General features: G+C 36.4%; 1 protein-coding gene across 1 annotated transcript in view; it reads left to right on the forward strand.

Moving 5' to 3' along the window:
• Window positions 1–29: 29 nt before the first annotated feature.
• Window positions 30–18044, forward strand: part of NUDT9 (nudix hydrolase 9) — a 32515-nt gene continuing 14500 nt past the window's right edge. Inside the window, exons 1-4 of the mRNA XM_010966150.3 lie at window positions 30–423; window positions 8677–8916; window positions 10499–10594; window positions 13450–13536. Coding sequence (XP_010964452.1) covers window positions 317–423; window positions 8677–8916; window positions 10499–10594; window positions 13450–13536 — 530 coding nt within the window. The 5' untranslated portion in view covers window positions 30–316. The remainder of the gene's footprint in view (window positions 424–8676; window positions 8917–10498; window positions 10595–13449; window positions 13537–18044) is intronic.

An 18044-nucleotide genomic window follows, 5' to 3' on the forward strand; every position in this document is an offset into this window, starting at 1 on the left:
TGCAAGCGCTACGGAGCCGGCACCGTCTTCGCTTTGCGACACGGCCGTAAAGTGCCGTCACGCACCGGGGACGTCACTGCCCGCGTGGCTGTTTCCCCTGACGGCGGACGCCAGCGCTGGGAGCGTGAGGGTAGAGGTGTTCTGTTATTTTGAGAGAGCTTTTGGTCTCTGTGTTGATAAGATAGATATAGCTACTCCCTCTCCGGAGCGGGAGGGCGAGCCGGTCCCAGCGCTCGCTGGACACCCGGGCTGGGGCGCCGGGCTGTGACGCGGGCGGAGGCTGCGGCCCAAACTAAGAGCGCTCGTTCCCACGCTGATGGCCGGACGCGTCCTGGGAACGACTTTAGCCACCGTGTCTTTCTCTGTGGCCTTGGCCTCTGTGACTGTCAAGTCCTCGGGCAGTTGCAGCATCCCGGCGTGCAGGTATTTTCTCTTCCAGTGCTGGCGGCTCCTCCCAACTCCTTGGGTTGCGGGTGGGAACCAGTTTCTGGTCCGGTGGATTCAGTAGGCTTTGCCTGCTTCCCGGATTTTTACAGCCATGTATACGTTTTTAAAAGGCTCTAAAATGTTTTATCTGCCTTTTAAGAGAAGCAAGTGGTAGTGACTTTTCTTATGGTATTGAAATTTGCCATCCTCCATGACTCACTAACACACAACATTATTGCCCCCAGAGGGTTTAAATAGCTCTTGTTTGGTTGTGGTGTTGTCCCTTGCCATTTATTTTCTTTTGTTTAATACTTAAAACATTATTATTAAAATTAGTACACGCACGAAGTTTAAAGATGTGAACAGTATAAATGGTGTAAAATTAAAAATATAAGCCGTCATTCCTCTCCTGTACTTACACATTTCTGTGTAGATAATATATTTATTATTTACCTTTTTAAATTTGCCTTGTATAAATTTAGGGATTTACAGTATCTTACACAGCCTCCTTTTATTCCTCTCTCCTTCAGGTTTGTAACCACAGTGTCCTAGGTACCACTCTAGGCACAGAGTAATAAATATTAAGAGGCTGCTTCTAGGAGTGGGTTTTTTTTAGTGCTTTTTGCTTGGTATGTCATGTTTACTTTAGACGCAAGGACATTTTCTTCTATTTCCCCCCCCCCTCCCATTTTTCTCTTGTCCTGTCCTTTTTCCCCCTGGACCTTCTGGAAAAAGCCTCTGTTTCTCTTTTTCTCTCATTTTCTATTGGTTTGTCTTTTTGTACGATGTTCTTAGAGATTGTCCTCAAATTTATCTTCCAGACTACCAATTCAGACTTCAGTCCTGTGCAGTCCATAGGTCATCTCTTCTGTATTTGACAGTAACTTTTTCTTATTTATTCAGTTTTACTGAGATATAGTTGACATACAGCACTGCTTGAGTGGAAGGTGTACAGCATAATAATTTGACTTATATACATCATGAAATGATTACCGCAGTAAGTTTAGTGAACAGCCTTCATCTCATACAGATACAAAATTAAAGATACAGAACAAAAATTTTTCCCTTACGATGAGAACTCTTAGGATTTACTCTCTTAACAACTTTCATATGTAACATACAGCAGTGATAATTATATTTATTGTGTAATATATTATATCCCTAGTACTTATTTATCTTCTAACTGGAAGTTTGTACCTTTTGGCCATCTTCATTTAGTTTTCCCTCCCCAACCCCTGCCTCTCTGGTAACCATGAATCTGTTCTCTTTTTCTATGAGTTTGTTTTTGAAGTATGAAGGATCTGCAACACTTTGTTAGTTCTTGGTACACACCATAATGATTTGATATTTCTATACATTTCAAAATGACCACCATGATAAATAACTCTAGTTGCTGTCTGTCACCATATAAAGATAATACATAATATATAATCATAGAGGCGTTCACAAAAGCAGTTACGTTGACAGCCTCTATCCCTCAAAGATTTCCATCACAACTGGTCACTTATAGTTTCCTTTGAATTTTAACCAAAACTGGATTAAAGTATTTGGGGGTTTTGATAATTTTAATTCATCTCTATATTCTCCACACTGTACATTTCACACATGTGACCCATTTAGTTTGTAACTGAAAGTTTTTTCTCTTTTTTGGGGGTAGGGCAGTAAGTAATTAGTTTTTTTTTTTTTTTAATGGAGGTACTGGGGATTGAACTTAGGATCTTGTGCATGCTAGGCACACTCTTCACCAGTGAGGTATACCCTCCTTTTGTAACTAAGTTTGTAGCTCCAGCTCCCTCATCTATTTCTCTCCTCCCACCTACCCCTCACCCCTTTGGTGAATACCTATTTGTTCTCTGTATCTATGACTCTGTTTCTGTTTAGTATGTTTGTTCATTTGTTTAGATTCCACATATAAATGAAATCATAGAATGTTTGTCTTTCTCTGTCTGATATATTCTACTTAGCATAATTCCCTCTAGGTCCATCCATGTTGTTGCAAATGGTAAGATTTCATTCTTTTTATGGCTGAGTAATATTCCATTGTATATATATACCATATCTTTATTCATTCACCTATGAATGGGCACTTAGGTTGCTTCCATATCATGGCTATTGTAAATAATGCTGCAGTGAACATAGGGCTGCATATATCTTTTGGAATTAGTGTTACTGTTTTCTTCGGATAAATACCCAGGAGTGGAGTTGCTGGATTGAATGGTAGTTCTCTTAATTTTTTGTTTTCCATAGTGTCTGTACCAACTTACATTCCCACCAACAGTACATGGAGTTCCCTTTTCTCCACATCCTCTCCAACACTTGTTATCTGTTGTCTTTTTTTTTATTTTATCACAAGATGTGATCAAGAATGCAAAGTTCTTAGGTTGGATGGTAAATTCCCAGGGATTGATTTTATTATGTTTTTTAACTTACACACACACACACATTTTTAATGATACTGGGGATTGAACCCAGGACCTTGTGCATGCTAAGCATACACTCTACAACTGAGGTATACCTCCCCTCAACTTACATATATATTGACAGAACATTTTTTCCCGAATTGCTCTCTTTTATAGCAGTGTTTTCTTATTTTATGGCTATAAAATGTCTTTTGAATCTATGAAAATGATAATTAGAATAAAAAATTATCTTTTACTTTTTGAATTGACTATTTTGGGTCAGTGGTTCTGTTCCTTTTTGGTCCTTTTTCCTTTTTTTCCAAACATCTGGTAAATGCCTGTTATTTATATTTTGATTAATGTAGGTATTATTTTCTCTAAATTGGAGGACTACTTGAATATTGGCTCCTTCTGCCAGTGCACCTAGACTAGAAGGTTTCACTTGGGGGTGTGTGAGCTGGTACCAGGTGGACAGACTGGGAATGTCCCTCTTCCCCTTTCCTTCCAGGCTTTACACTGGAGCAACTTCTCTGTTGGGCATAGCTGTGTTGACTGTTACCTCCTCATTGTGAATTGTAGAGATATTAAGCCTAAGTTTCTACTGTGTTCTTCAATACCAACATTCCCAATAGAGGTTCTAGTCTTCATTTTCTTTAAATTTTGGTTTTTATCCTAGGGGCAGACAGCTAACGCTGGCTTCTCGTTTGAAGGATAGGGAGGGAGGAGGACTGATTTCCGTGGTTACTGTTACACTGCCTACTTAACATTTGGGCCCACTTATTTCAAGCTTGAAATCTCCTCTTGTAGGAAGGGCATCTCTCCTTCACCTTTTTGTGTGTATTCTCAAATATAATGTGTTCTACTTTGGTTTGTAGGTCAATATGATTCCATCTACTTTTTATCTTCCTGAAATTGGTTAAAATCTCCTTCACTAGTGGTATGCTATTCTCTCTTCTGCTGTGGATTTTGTTGCCTTTTATACATCTTTATCTCTTTTCAGTGAAATTGGGAAGGGAAGGAATAAACATCTAAACTCTCTGAAGTCACTAGTGCTATTTTTGATAGATACCACTAGAACAATGGAATACTGCTTAGCAGTTATTCTTCATTTTTAGAATGCTGGGGACCCTACGTGAAGTGGGATATATCTAAAACCAGTGACTGCTTACTGGCATGAAAGAAAAAGCCAAAAGTTAAGCCAACAAGTCTGTGTTGAGTGTCTGGTATATTATATTACAAAGCATCCTGGAAAAGACAGAAGAAATTTATCATCAAGAATTTTACCACACTTAGAAAAGAGAGCCCTCCTACACTGTTGGTGGGAATGCAGTTTGGTGCAGCCATTATGGAAAACAGTATGGAGATTTCTCAAAAAACTAAAAACAGACTTATCACATGATCTGGCAGTTCCACTCCTGGGCGTATATCCAGAGGGAACTCTAATTCGAAAAGATACATGCACCGTAATGTTCATAACAGCATTATTTACAATAGCCACATCATGGAAACAACCTAAATGTCCATCAACAGATGACTGGATAAAGAAGCTGTGGTATATTTATACAATGGAGTACTACTCAGCCATAAAAAAAGAATAATGCTATTTGCAGCAACATGGATGGACCTGGAGATCATCATCCTAAGTGAAGTAAGCCAGAAAGAGAAAGAAAAATACCATATGACGTCACTCATATATGGACTCTAAAAAGAGAAAAAAGAAGACACTAATGAACTTACCTACAAAACAGAAACAAACTCCCAGACATAGTAAATGTATTATGGTTACAGGGTCCGGGAAAGGAGGTGAGAAGGGATAAACTGGGAGCTCAAGATTTGCTAATATTAACTAGTATATATAAAATAGATAAACAAGTTTCTTGCACAGAGAACTATATTCAGTATCTTATAACCTATAATAAAAAAATATGAAAATGAATATATGTATGTATATGTATGACTAAAACACTCTATACACCAGAAATAATTGACGCATTGTAAACTGATTATTCTTCAATTTAAAAAAAAAAGAAATTTTACCACACTTTGATAATTTGTGCAAAACTAGAAAGTCACAGTTTTGCAGTTGGCTTGTGATTTGACTAGAAAGTTGTGAATGACTATTTTCTAGAAAAAAAATGGTTAGTATATAAAAATGTAATGAGTGTTTCCATATTTTCCAACAGAATCTGTCAGCAACATGTGTGGAGAATGGTATATGTTTTATTTCTGTAAATACATGTAAACATATGTGTGAGCTAAAAATGAAGTTAGGATAGTATAGCATAATCTTAAGAGCCTGAAATATGGACCCAGTTTGCCTAGGACTGGATCCTGATTCGGCTATCAGTTGTGTGACCGTGGTAAACTTATTTAGCCTCTCTCAGCCTTAGTGGTCTTATTTCCAAAGTAGGGATCATAGTAACTAAACTTAGAGTTGCAAGGATCAAATGAATTAATATGTTACAGCACAAGAGCAGTGCCTTGCACACAGCATGCACTAATATATACATTTAGCTATTATGGCTGTTAGTATTATTGCAAATATGTTTTATTTCAAAACACCATGTCAGTATTGTGTTTCTTTAAGTTTGACTTTTAGAAACTGGTTTTTGCTTTCTAAAATGAATTTTATCAGCTACTTAGTTCCCACTTGCTTGACTAAATATATTTAGTAATGCCATAAAATAACCTAGGCTGTATATTACATATATTTTTGTTCTGATTCCTTTTGATGTATCACATTTAAATAGCAGATATGAATAGCAATATTAGCACTTCTCAGTGTGATAAAAATACATAGTCTGAATTTTTGCTGTTTTCTTGCAAAATTAAATTTGGGAAAGTAAATCATCAAGTGTGTAAGTTTCTTTTGTCAGATGGATAGCAGATTTGTGAAATTCCGCATGCTTATTATTGCTAAATCAGAAATCAAAGAGCCTCAGACTTAAAAAATAATTTTGGTATTTGGTTGGGGTAGAATGGAACAGGATAAGTGTTTCCTGTTGGGCATCTCATTAATACCTTTTTTTTTTTTAGTTTTTTTTTTTTTGTGGGGGTGGTAATTAGGTTTATTATTATTTTTTATTTTTACAGAGGTACAGGGGATTGAACCCAGGACCTCGTGCGTGCTAAGTAAGCACACAAGCACTGAGCTATACCCTCCTGCCTCATTAATACCTTTGACTTTTTTCTTACCCTACTCTCAAACTATGAAAAATAATGCTAACTTTAAAATAGAATTCAGATAGAGACTAGGGCTCCATATGCAAAATTTTGTTTTTTTTACACACAGGTACCTGAAATATATTTGCTACTTTTGATAAATACATGTGTTCTAAATCTATTCATTTTTATTGAGTATGGGCCTAGGGTGGGTAAGGAAGATATTATTTTGAGTATTCATGATTTGGATTTCCAAAACTGTGGCAGTGTAAGCAAGCAAAAGCCATTATAACCTGAAAATAATGAATGAATCTACTGATTTCAGTAAAATCAGTCACACATTTTGGAAAAGGCAAAATGATGGAGACATTAAAACTGTTCGTGGCTGCCAGAGGTTGGTGGTGGTGGTGGGGCAGGTAGGGATGAACTAGTGGTGCTCAGGAGATTTTTAGTATAGTGAAACTACTCTGTATGATGCTGTAATGATGGGTGCATGCCATTATACAGTTGTCCAAACCAGTAGAATGTACAACACCAAGACTTACCTTTAATGAAAACTGGTCAGGCAGAGCCAAGTTGCATGGCAGCTGGTTGCAGAGCCCTGGGGGATCCTGGAGCTAGTGCTGGCCCACTGGTGGGTAGAGATGGGTTCTGGGTTGGATGGTTGTGGGGCTGGGGTCCCTGATCTACTGTCAACCTGCTGGTGGGCGGAGCTGGGGCCCAGGGGATCCTAGGGCTGGTGCCCACCCACTGGTGTGCAAGGCTGAGTTCTGGACCCTCTGGTGGGCAGGGCTGGTCCCAGGCTAGTTGTGGGTTTAGGGCATCTTCAGGCTGCTCGCCTACTGATGGGTAGGGCTGTGTCCCCACCCAGCTAGCTGCTTGGCCTATGGCATCCCAGTATTTTTACTGACAGGCTTCTGGGTGGGTCCAGGTCCAGATGCTAATAAGCTGGAGGAAGGATTCCAAAAAGGCACTTGCAAGCACCGGTGTTTTTGTGGCAGAAAGAGCTGTCAAAAAGACTGTCACCAGTGACTGTGTCCCCAGGGTGAGTCCTTCTTGCCTTCTGCCTCTCCAAGAGGCTCTCCAAGATGAGCAAGTGGGCTCTTTTCAAAATATTGCTTCTGCCCTGGGTCCCAGAGCATGAGAGTGGTGTTGAATTTTGGCAAACCTTTTTCTGCATCAACTGAGATGATCAAATGCTTTTTTCCCTTCATTCTGTTAATGTAGTGTATTACATTATTTCATTTTTGTATGTTGAACTGTTCTTGCATTTCAGGAATAAATCCCACTTGATCATGTTGTATAATCCTTTTAATATGCTGTTGAATTCTATTTGCTATATTTTATTGAGGATTTTTGCATTGATATTCATCAGGGATATTGGTCTTTAGTTTTCTGGTAGCATCTTTGTCTAGCTTTGGTAGCAAGGTAATAATAATGGTGGCTTCTTAGAAAGAATTGGGAAGTATTCCATCCTCTTCAGTTTTTTGGAAGTGTTTGAGGAGAATTGGTGTTAATTCTTTAACTGTTAAATAGAGCTCACCAGTGAAAGCATCGGCTCCTAAACTTTTCTTTGTTGGGAGTAAGTAATTTTCTGTTAACTTTTAAAAGATACAACCCTATTCACATTTCATCATTTGCCACCCCCCTTTTTTTTAAATAAATGGTTCAGTAGCCAATCCAGGATCACTGATTGCACTTAATTTTCATGCCTCTATCTGAAAGAGTTCCTCTAACTTTATGTTTCATGACCTTATCCATTTAAAGAGTACAGACCTCTATTCTGTAAGATATCCCTTAATGTGGGTCTGTCCTGTATTTCCTCATGTGTAAACTCTGGTTATATGTTCTTGTAAGGAATACCTCAGGAATGATCACTTGTGTACTTCTCGGTGTATAACATCAGGAGGCACATAAATTTGACTTATTTCACCATCCCATCAAGTTGGTGTTTGTCCCATCAACCATTTGTCTCAGGAAGGGCAAATTGTTATTGTGAGTGCAGGGAAAGGGGGCTGTCATCAGTCTACTATGTTCTCAGAATTCTCTTTTCTCCTTTAGATGTCCTAATTTAGGGTTGTTAGGAATTTTAATCTTTAAGAATAATGAGAAGGTATTTAAGTTTTTAGGCAAGAGGAGACATGAAAAGTTTTTGTGTATGCTATGAGGTAAAGGTTCAGTTTTTTGTTTTTGCTTTTTTGTATATGCTATCCAGTTATTTCCACTCTATACCTCGTATTTTACTTTAAAGCTTATAATTTACATGTTATCACAGTCTGACTTCAAGTAATATTACATTACTTTGTGTACTTAGGCCAAACTGTTTTTAAAAATGGATTCCTTCATATAGACTTAGTGTTCCTTTACATTTGTTTTTAATGGTTAAAGTTTTATAATAAACTTTTTTCCCCAACATTTGTGCCAATAAAAGTGAACTTCTGTCCCTTTTTCTCAACTATAATAAATTCAGTAAGTAGCTTCAATTAATAAGATTCAGCAATATTTTTAAAGCTTTCGTATTTAAAAATAATCTCTCACAGATGTTGGACTTTTATACTAATATGCATCAAATTTGAATTTTCTGATTTTAAGTCTTTGAAATTGAAAAGTATGTTTTGAGGCCTTTGAATTAAGTTCTTTAATTAATAGTTAATATTTATATTAAACATTTTTCTTTTTTTCCTCCCAGAAACTCATTTTTATCCTGTGGGTTTCATCTTAATTCCAACATCATGTCTGGTTCTAATGGTTCCAAAGAGAATTCTCACAACAAAGCTCGGACATCTCCTTACCCAGGTTCAAAAGTTCAACGCAGCCAGGTTCCTAATGAGAAAGTAGGCTGGCTGGTTGAGTGGCAAGACTATAATCCTGTGGAATATACTGCAGTCTCTGTGTTGGCTGGACCTAGGTGGGCAGATCCTGAGATCAGGTGAGCAAATTAGCCAGTGTCAGCTGGGTGTTAAGACTTTTAGAGAAGGTAATGCTTGTATTTGTAAATGACCAATTGAAAGCTGAAAATCATTTTTATCTAGTGCTTGAGTTTATTATAATTCAGTTTCTACATTTGGTTGAATTCATGTTTGTTTATTCTATTGGAGGTTTTATGATGATCCTTCCAAATAGGTAAATCTGTTTTGCTGTGGAGTTTTTTGTTTTGTGAAATGGCAAGTGGTGGTATCTGTTTTCATGTGTTCTATTTGGATTATCAGTAACACCTTTTGTGGTTCTTTTCCAACATAGCTAGACTTGTACTTGAAGTAGTGAAAATAATTTTCAGGCTTTTTTTTCAGATTACCAAATGATGATAAAATTAGACCAATGTGAAAGAATAGAAAAGGGATAGGTAAAGGAGAGAGAGAAAGAGGAAAACAAAAAACTCAAACAAAAATGCTTTGACTAAATTCATAGAACTGCTGCTTTGATTCACATTTTATGTTTATGTTCCTTTTAATATCATGGTAGAGTTTTAAAATGTACCAACTATGACCTAGGCACTCTATTAAATGTTTTATAAAAATTATTTTATTTTACTCTTACTACTGTTCTGATAGGCAGACAAGGTTGTTATTTCTGCTTTATAGAGAAAACACATACGAAAATGGAGGCATGGAAAGATTTACCCTTTGCTTGTGGTAACGGAGCTAGTAGATGGTATAGCTTGGACTTGAACTCAGTCTGACTCCAGAATTCATGCTCTTAACTGCTACCTAGTTTTGGAACTGTTTTATAAGTTTGATTTAGTGGGTAAACTTATTGTAAATGATAGTTCTCTTAAGGTATTAGTTAGTCAGTTAAGTAAAAAATATTGCTAATTGGGTAGATCCAGTATTAGTTCATTAGGTTGTTAAACTTTACCACGGACTTACTGCTATAACTTGATTTTTACGAACAGTTTTCTTACTTTATCCAAAGATGTGTTTGTAACTTTGTGGTAGTACTTGGATTTTATATTTCGGTAGCTACCATCCAGATCAAGAATTAGAACATTTCCAGCATATTACATCTATTTTAATCTACATGATAGTTATTATAAAGTTTGTGGGATGAATTCACTGTTTTGTGGGTTTACTTTGATAATTTTATCAGTGTACATTTGAAGAAATTAAAATTATTTTGAGACAGTAGAAACATCAATATATCAGAAGGAATCTTATTTTTGGAACTACATAGGAACTAGTAATTGCCACATTGTGACCATAGACAATTCCTCTTTACTAATATTAATGTAAACTTTTTTTTAGTATGTGGGAGAAACTCCAGTTTGTTTGCCATTAGTCCTTCCCAGAAGGGTTATAATATATATCCTTATATTGTAAGGTGTTTTGGTTTAACAGGTTTTTTTTCAGAAACTGTTTTGAAGAAGTAAGATGGATTTGTAATTAAAAACTAAATTTGTAACTAAAAATTTAGTTTCAAAAATACTGCTCATTGTAAATAACTGACTGCCATTATTAAGCTAGTGGTAATGTTGGATCATTATTTCTTATTTTGCATTGGTATTCTCATTACAGTGAAAGCAACTTTTCTCCCAAGTTTAATGAAAAGGATGGGCATATTGAGAGAAAAAGCCAGAATGGCCTGTATGAGATTCAAAGTGGAAGACCTAGGTAGGTACTGGGAATGGAACATCTTGCAATAATGGGTCTTCAAAAGGTAGAAGATATTGTCAACAAAAATTCAATTAACAATCAAGTTAAGAAGAAAAAAGGAATTTTATTTGAGCCAAACTGAGGATTACGACCTGGGAGACAGACTCTCAGAAAGGTCTGAGAACTGTTCCACATGGTATAAGTTGAAGACACAGTCATATACGTTTTTGAGACAAAGGATCGTGCATCAAACTGACATACTGATATTTTACATAAAGTCTGCCAAAGATACATAGTCCAAGTACACATGTACAAAGCAAGCATCAAATCACCATGACTCCCATCAGAGTTGGGAAAGAATGCCATTCTTTTAAGAAGTTAAATTGCTAGTGTCAGAAGAAAGGAAAAAAATTGATCTTTATGGTCGAGCAGCACTCCTGTCTTTGAGGAGCTCTGGTTAATGTGTAATACAGATGCACCCTGCATGTTAGGAAGGAAGGGAGGAGGCCCAGACAGACAGAGAATTTTATGTTTAAATTTTCTTGTCCTGCCTTAAAATATAAATTTTATTTCATCAATATAATTAACATTTATTGAGTGCTTGTATGTGCCATTGTACAAAAGAATTTATATACGTGCTCTAATTAAATCATCACGATAACCCTGTGGATAGATAGTTTTAGTTCTATTTCCAGATAAGGAGGGAAAATGTAAGCACTTTGCATACAGTAAGTGGTGGAAGCAGGATTTAAATGCATCTTCTTGTAACTTCACCTTGAAGGTAGAAATAATTACAGTTGACCCTTGAACAACACTGGCTTAAACTGTGTGGACCCAGCAGAGGAACAGAGTGTTCAGAGGACCGACTGACCATAAGTTTATATGGGAATGCTGTTCAAGGGTCAGCTGTAATTGAATAAATTAACAGAGAAAGGATTGAAAATTGTATTTCAGTAGTTATTTATAAAATGAGATAATATTTTAGAGTAAGAATTTATCCAAATACGTAAGAGTGAAAATTAAAATAACCCAACAATTTAATATCAAGTTTCTTGTTGTATTTTTAAAAATGATTTTTCTACACAATGCCAAAATTTTCCATTTTACTTAAGAAGACATTATAAAAGTTAGGAAGAAATGTAAAAATTAGCATGTCTAAAATAAAACAAAAAAAAAGGATCGCAGATTTGTAATCATGCTTATCACCTTGTAAAAATGTAGCAATTTATATTCTTAGTCCCTCTAGGGTGAGGAAATAATAGTATTCCTCTCACCCCAATCTGGACTTTCAGTTTTGCTAAATTCTGTGTTCGTAACTTACTCACCTTTCTGTGTTATTGAATCTTTTCAAATCAAGCTCTCCTTGCATTTGACTCATTCCGTAGATTCTTTTCTGGGTGAAATATATTAAAAGATACATACATATATAAAAAGATAAAGGCAGGGTAGCCTGTTGTTTCAGTCAAGACTCTGACCAATAGAAACCAACTCAGGCTTGCCTGAGCAAAGAGTGAACTTTACTCTGGGGCTGCGGGATCTTCTCAAAGAGCCCAAAGCAGATGTGCAGGTAACTTTAGGAAAGAGTGGAATTGAAAATCCATCAGGACCATCTCTTTGGCTCATGCCTGCTTTTCCTTACGTGCTGCCTTTGTTTTTCTTTTTCTGTGAACAGTTTTCTCTGCTTCTCAGGCTATAGGATAGTCCGTATGTCTTTTCTGCAGCTTCCAGTTTATAAGTTATAGGCTTGGTCATCTAAAAAAAACATTCTCTCTCTTAATACTGGCTTTGATCATTTGTGTTTGGGGGTCTATGGTTACATGGGATAAAACATAGTTGCTGGCCACCCTGCCTCTCCTCCTGAATTTGAAAGGTAGAATTATCGTCACCTGGCCAGGTGTCTTGTCTTTCTGTCTTTATTTGCAAATCTTGCTGGAATATTTCTAAGTCTAGAACGAAACAGTATAAAAATTCATTTGACTTTAATAAGTTACAGAGAAGACTAGAATAAATAGAGATAGCTGAAAGGGAAAATTTGACAAGTTATTTATTTCACATAGTGGGAGGACAAAAGATATAATATTAAATAGATAAGATTGCAGATTAGGGCATTTTACTGGTACATAGTGAAAGGTGAACATTCAAGGGGTATTGACTGGAAGAAAATACTTAGGCATGACTGTTGTTTTGTTTATCTGACAGATGTTTTAATGTTGGGTTGTGGCATTAGGTAAAATAATTTGTTGACATTTTTACATAATTGTTTTCTTTAAAAATTGAATTTTGGTATATTTCAAATCTTGAAATATTGGATACTTCTACCTCACTGTATACTACAAAATATTTATTATTGATAATAAAAATCTAGAACCTGCTGAGAAAAAATGGGCTTTAAAATGTAACAAAAACCATTTGGATGGGACAGGTTGAAGGAGAGTGGAGCAGGAAGTGAAGGTGATGAGAAAGTGAAGACAAGTGTGGGTATCCTGAGTAATTAAGCACTACTGTTGTAGAGATAGATGATGATTAGGTGCAGAACATTTTATCCTCCAGAGTTAAGAGTCCAGTAAAGTTCTAGTTTGAATTTTGAAGTGTAGGTGAAAACTGAAGCCAATTCTTACATTGTAGAACAACTTTCGAAGTGAGATTCCCCCCTCCTGGATCAAGCCCAAAGCTTAAGGGATGCACAAAGGAAAAGTTAAATAACACTATAAGGAAATATGTACTTTCAGTGCCAGATGTGTGATAGTGCTACTGGATTTTTGTGGAGATACTGTTTCCCTCTTAATGCTCTTACTGCCTTGTTTTGGGCCATATCAGATTGGGTTAAAAAAGATGAACACATTTAATTGATTTTATGTTTTTTCCCTCCCCAGAAACCCTGCAGGACGGACAGGACTGATTGGCCGTGGGCTTTTGGGGCGATGGGGCCCCAATCATGCTGCAGATCCAATTATAACCAGGTAAGAACTAAAAACATTTCCATAGCAAAGAGCTAAGTGAAAAAATACAGGCTGTAGCCCAGTTTTTACGTCTATATTACACACACACACACACACACACACACACAGGTGTATGTATGTATATATGTGTTTGTATATACAGTCATCCCTTGGTATCCTGCGGGACTGATTTCAGGACAACCCCCTTTGCCCCAAGTAGATACCAAAATACAGATGCTCAAGTCCCTCGGCCCTCCTTATCTATGGATTCCACGTCTGCAGATACAGAGAGCTGACTGTATGTGCATGTATATATGTGTGTGTATATATAATTATGCACTCATGCACATACGAAACCTTTATTTTAAAGGAATTTTATGTAAAATTATAATGATAATGATGTAAGTGTAAAACTATAGTTTTATGTTGTATAAGTTAGGCATTATCTAAATTCACTAAATACTTATTAAGGATCTGTTTGTTCTCAAAATTGAGTAAGTGCTTTGGTGCATATGAAAAAGTATAACAATCCTAAGTTTCAGCTCCTTGTCATTGAGGAACTGTGGTTTCATTTAAAAGATGGAAAATGTGAAATAAGAAAACGTGTCAAAGTAATATGGCTGACACAGGATGCCTCAGAGAATTAGAAGATTGGATTAGGACATAATGATGGTAAACTGGAGTACCCAAGAAAGGCATTTTGAAGGAGGTAGACTGGAGCTTGGATAGGGGGACAGGAGGAGGCGTCGGAACAAGGCTGGTAGTAATATCTGTTTGAGTATTGAGGGATAGTGAAAAGACCAGCTTGGTTGAAACAGGAGATTCTTGTAAGAGAATAGTGGATGATAAATTAAACTTAAAATTAATTTTTATACAGTTTATTGTGGAGAATATTAAATGCCAGAGTTAAAGGCTATGAAGTGTAGCCATTGAAGTTTCCAGAACAGGGGAAAGGCATTCTCTTCTGAGGCAGATCTGTCTGGTAAGCCAAATCATATTCAGAAGGTTTCTTGGTCAGCATGAATCATAATAAAGGAGGTAGGTGAATCCATGTTTACATGGATTTAGCCATCTCCATCTTAATCATATTCCCAACACATTTGGAATATTCCATCATCTCTGTCATCCTTTTATTTATTTTTTATTTTTAGGGTTTTTTTTCACTGACCACCTACCTTCTCACATGTAATTGCCATTTTTCTTCTTTAAATAATGCATATACCCTCAATAGTCTTACTTTTTTAGTTTTGATATTTTGAGGGCCTTCCTTTCTTCCAGGAGACTTTGTTTTTCTCTAATCTGGGATATAATAATGATTTCATAGTTTAAATCTAGGAAAAGCAGCTTGTTGTCAAGTTACTGGAAGAGGCACCAATACTCTCCTCATTGTGTTCTTTTTCCCTTTCATTTCTCCTGCCAAAAGGGATCTTTACGCCACACCCCGCCCCAGTTTTATCTTCCCTCCATCCATTCATTCTTCCTTCCACCCACCTACCCACACATTTACCTGCCTACCTACCTACCTGCCAACCTGCTTCTACCCATCTAGAATTCCTTCAGAAACTTTGTGGTTTAAATGAGATGAAAAGAGTTAATATATTCTTATTAATGAATGTAATTAAAATAGTATAAGTAAATATTAATGATAGATTCAGTTTCTTTCCAGTTTTGGTGAGGCTGTCTAAAAACAGGAAGGTATGAAACAGTTGAAGCAGGAATGCTAGGAACAAGAAGCAGAAAAGGGAGGCCAGAGATTTGAAAGTTAGCTTCTAATTAGCTTGTCTTTATCAGTGGTGGATCAAATAGCAGCTGGGAGTAAACATGGTGATTGTATGTCAAGTTGTTTTGAAATGGTAGACTTTTTACCTTAATTTTGTTATTATACAAATGAGAGAACTGAAGGCTTAGAGATGGTCTAAGGCTATGAAAGTGGCAGAGTCTAGCTTTCCGCTATACTCTCAGGTTGATGTTCTTTGCTATCTCAGTAATACGTATGTTAACTGATGAGTCCTGCAAATACATGAGTGGCAGTAGAAAGGAAAGGAAGAGAAGAATGAAGGATGTTGAAGAATCAACAAGATTAGATGAACTGTTAAAAATATGGCTTTACCCCAGAAACTCTGCTAGGTGCTATGAATAGTTTTTATATTTGTTTCTCATAAAAACTCCTCAGAGTAGGTATTAACATGTCTATTTTATAGATTTGAAAATGGAAACTTACTGAGGTTAATTGATTTGCCTAGATCTTGTAGATCTGAAATATGAATCAGGGCTATTGTGTGTGCTTTTTTATACCAGTATTTCACTACTGAGTAATCATAAAAATCACACAGGCACTGTTTAAGCCAGGGTTTTATCCCCTTTTCTTTCAAGTACTTCATAATGCAAAATAGCTTTGTACAGTGCAGAATTTCACAGACTTTCTAGTTCAGAATCTCCAGGGACAATGTTAAATTTTTAGATTCCCAGGTACCTCTCCTAGAGATTCCCATTTACAGTGGGAAGTTACCTCAAGTTCCTTTAAGTCCTTTAAAGTCAGAATGAGATGGAAAGTGTTAATATATTATTGTGAATAAACTCAGGTCAAAAGATAATGGCAATATCATTTTCTTTCCAGTTTTGGTTAAAGATGGGAGGGTATGGACCATCAGAAATGGGGTAGGAATACCGGTAGTACATAGGAGTATCATTAATATTTAGTAAATGTTAATGAGGTTTACTAATGAAAATGATACATTATTTCTGTTATATCAAGAAATTTTGTTTTAAATTTGGTGGTAATGCATTTGATACTGATAAAATTTTAACATGAAGCTGTTCTGCTTTAAAATCTTTAAATGAATCCCTTCAGGATAACATCTGAGACTGTAAACATAATACCCAAGCTGTTCATCATCTGTCTGGTCATGCCGTCTTGCCCAGCAGCATGTCTCTCTATCTTGCTTCTCTTCTTAGGCTGGCTGGCTGAACAGCGGGGGCTCTGTGTTTTTGTTTTCCCATCTCCTTGCATATGAGGTATGGTAGGTGCCAGTAAATATCTGTGAGTGAACAGAACCATCATTTGCCGCCTTACCCCTCCTCTTACCTACTTAGTATAAGCATTCTGTTTGTTTGATTTAAGTGAAATAGTATGGTGACTTAGAGCGCAGATTCTGGAACTGGATTGCCTGGCTTCAAATGTTGATTTATACAACTTTTTTGCTCTGCAACCTTTGGCAAGTTAGCTACTTCTTTGTGTCTCATTTTCCACATCTGTAAAATAAAGACAATAATACAGCTACTTTATAGGGTGGTTTTGAGGCTTAAGTGGGTAAATACATTAAAGCACAACAATATTAGGTCCATAATGAGTGCTATATAAATGACTTTTAAAAAATAAAAGTGGGGGAGGGGTAAATTAGGAGTTTGCGATCAACATATACATACTACTATATATAAAAGAGATAACCAAGGAGGACCTACTGTATAGCACAGGGAACTATACTCAATATCTTGTAATAACCTATAATGGAAAGGAATCTGAAGAAGAATATATATATAAAAATGATCATTTTGCTGTACAACTGAAACTAACACAACATTGTAAAACAAGTATACGTCAATAAAAAAAGAGATTAGATGTCAGTGTTCTTACTATTTTGACACAAAAAATTTTTTTTTAAAGTAGAGGTAAAATCTGTCCTCTCTCCATTCTTACTGTCTCTGCCTTCAGTCCTGCTGTCCTCATCGTCTTGTACCTGGATCATGGTAACAGTCTCCTAGCTGGTTTTCTTGCCTCCAGTCTTGCTTCCCTCCACACCAACTTCAAGACTTTTGTCAGAGTGAGAGAGCGTCCTAAAATACAAATTATTTATGGCTTTACCCTGCTTAAAATTATTCTCTGGCTCTCTAAGCAGATGAATTTGGTGAATTCTTTGCTTACTTCTCCAGCCTCATCTTTCATCTTTCCCTTACTGGTGCTTATATTGCCGCACCCCAATGTACTTTTAGTTTCTTGAACACATTATTTTATTTTATAACTGTTTCCTCTCTCTGGCATTCTTAAAAACAGATGTTGTCTTCTTATACTAATTATTCTTTCATTTCTACTTACTGTATTTATCAAACTGTCACTCTGTTTTGCAGTTTATTCATTTACATGTCTAGCTCCACTGTAGACTCTGAGCTCTTTTGGGGGAGTTATGGGTCAGACATAGTCTTCAGCCACAATATAAAGAAATTTGGACACTCATTTCTGAGCTAGTATATTTTATTGAGTCTCATGCAGAGTAATGATTCGATCATAGGCTTTCTTATTTGGTTTAGTGTTAGAAGTTCAAAATCTTTATCTTTGCCTGAGGGCCTATTAGAATTATTTGTAAAATTGGGCAGGAGGAGGCAGATGTGGTGGGTGTGTAGGGAAGAAGGGGAGATTTAGCAACATCTTTGGGAAGGAGGCTGTGGTTAGAAAAGGCACATTGTGAAATTAACATTACATTGATGCTTTTAAAAATACGCAATTCAATTTGAAATGTAAAATTAAAGGATAG

The sequence above is a fragment of the Camelus bactrianus genome, chromosome 2, assembly GCF_048773025.1.
Source record: "Camelus bactrianus isolate YW-2024 breed Bactrian camel chromosome 2, ASM4877302v1, whole genome shotgun sequence".
NCBI lineage: Eukaryota > Metazoa > Chordata > Mammalia > Artiodactyla > Camelidae > Camelus > Camelus bactrianus.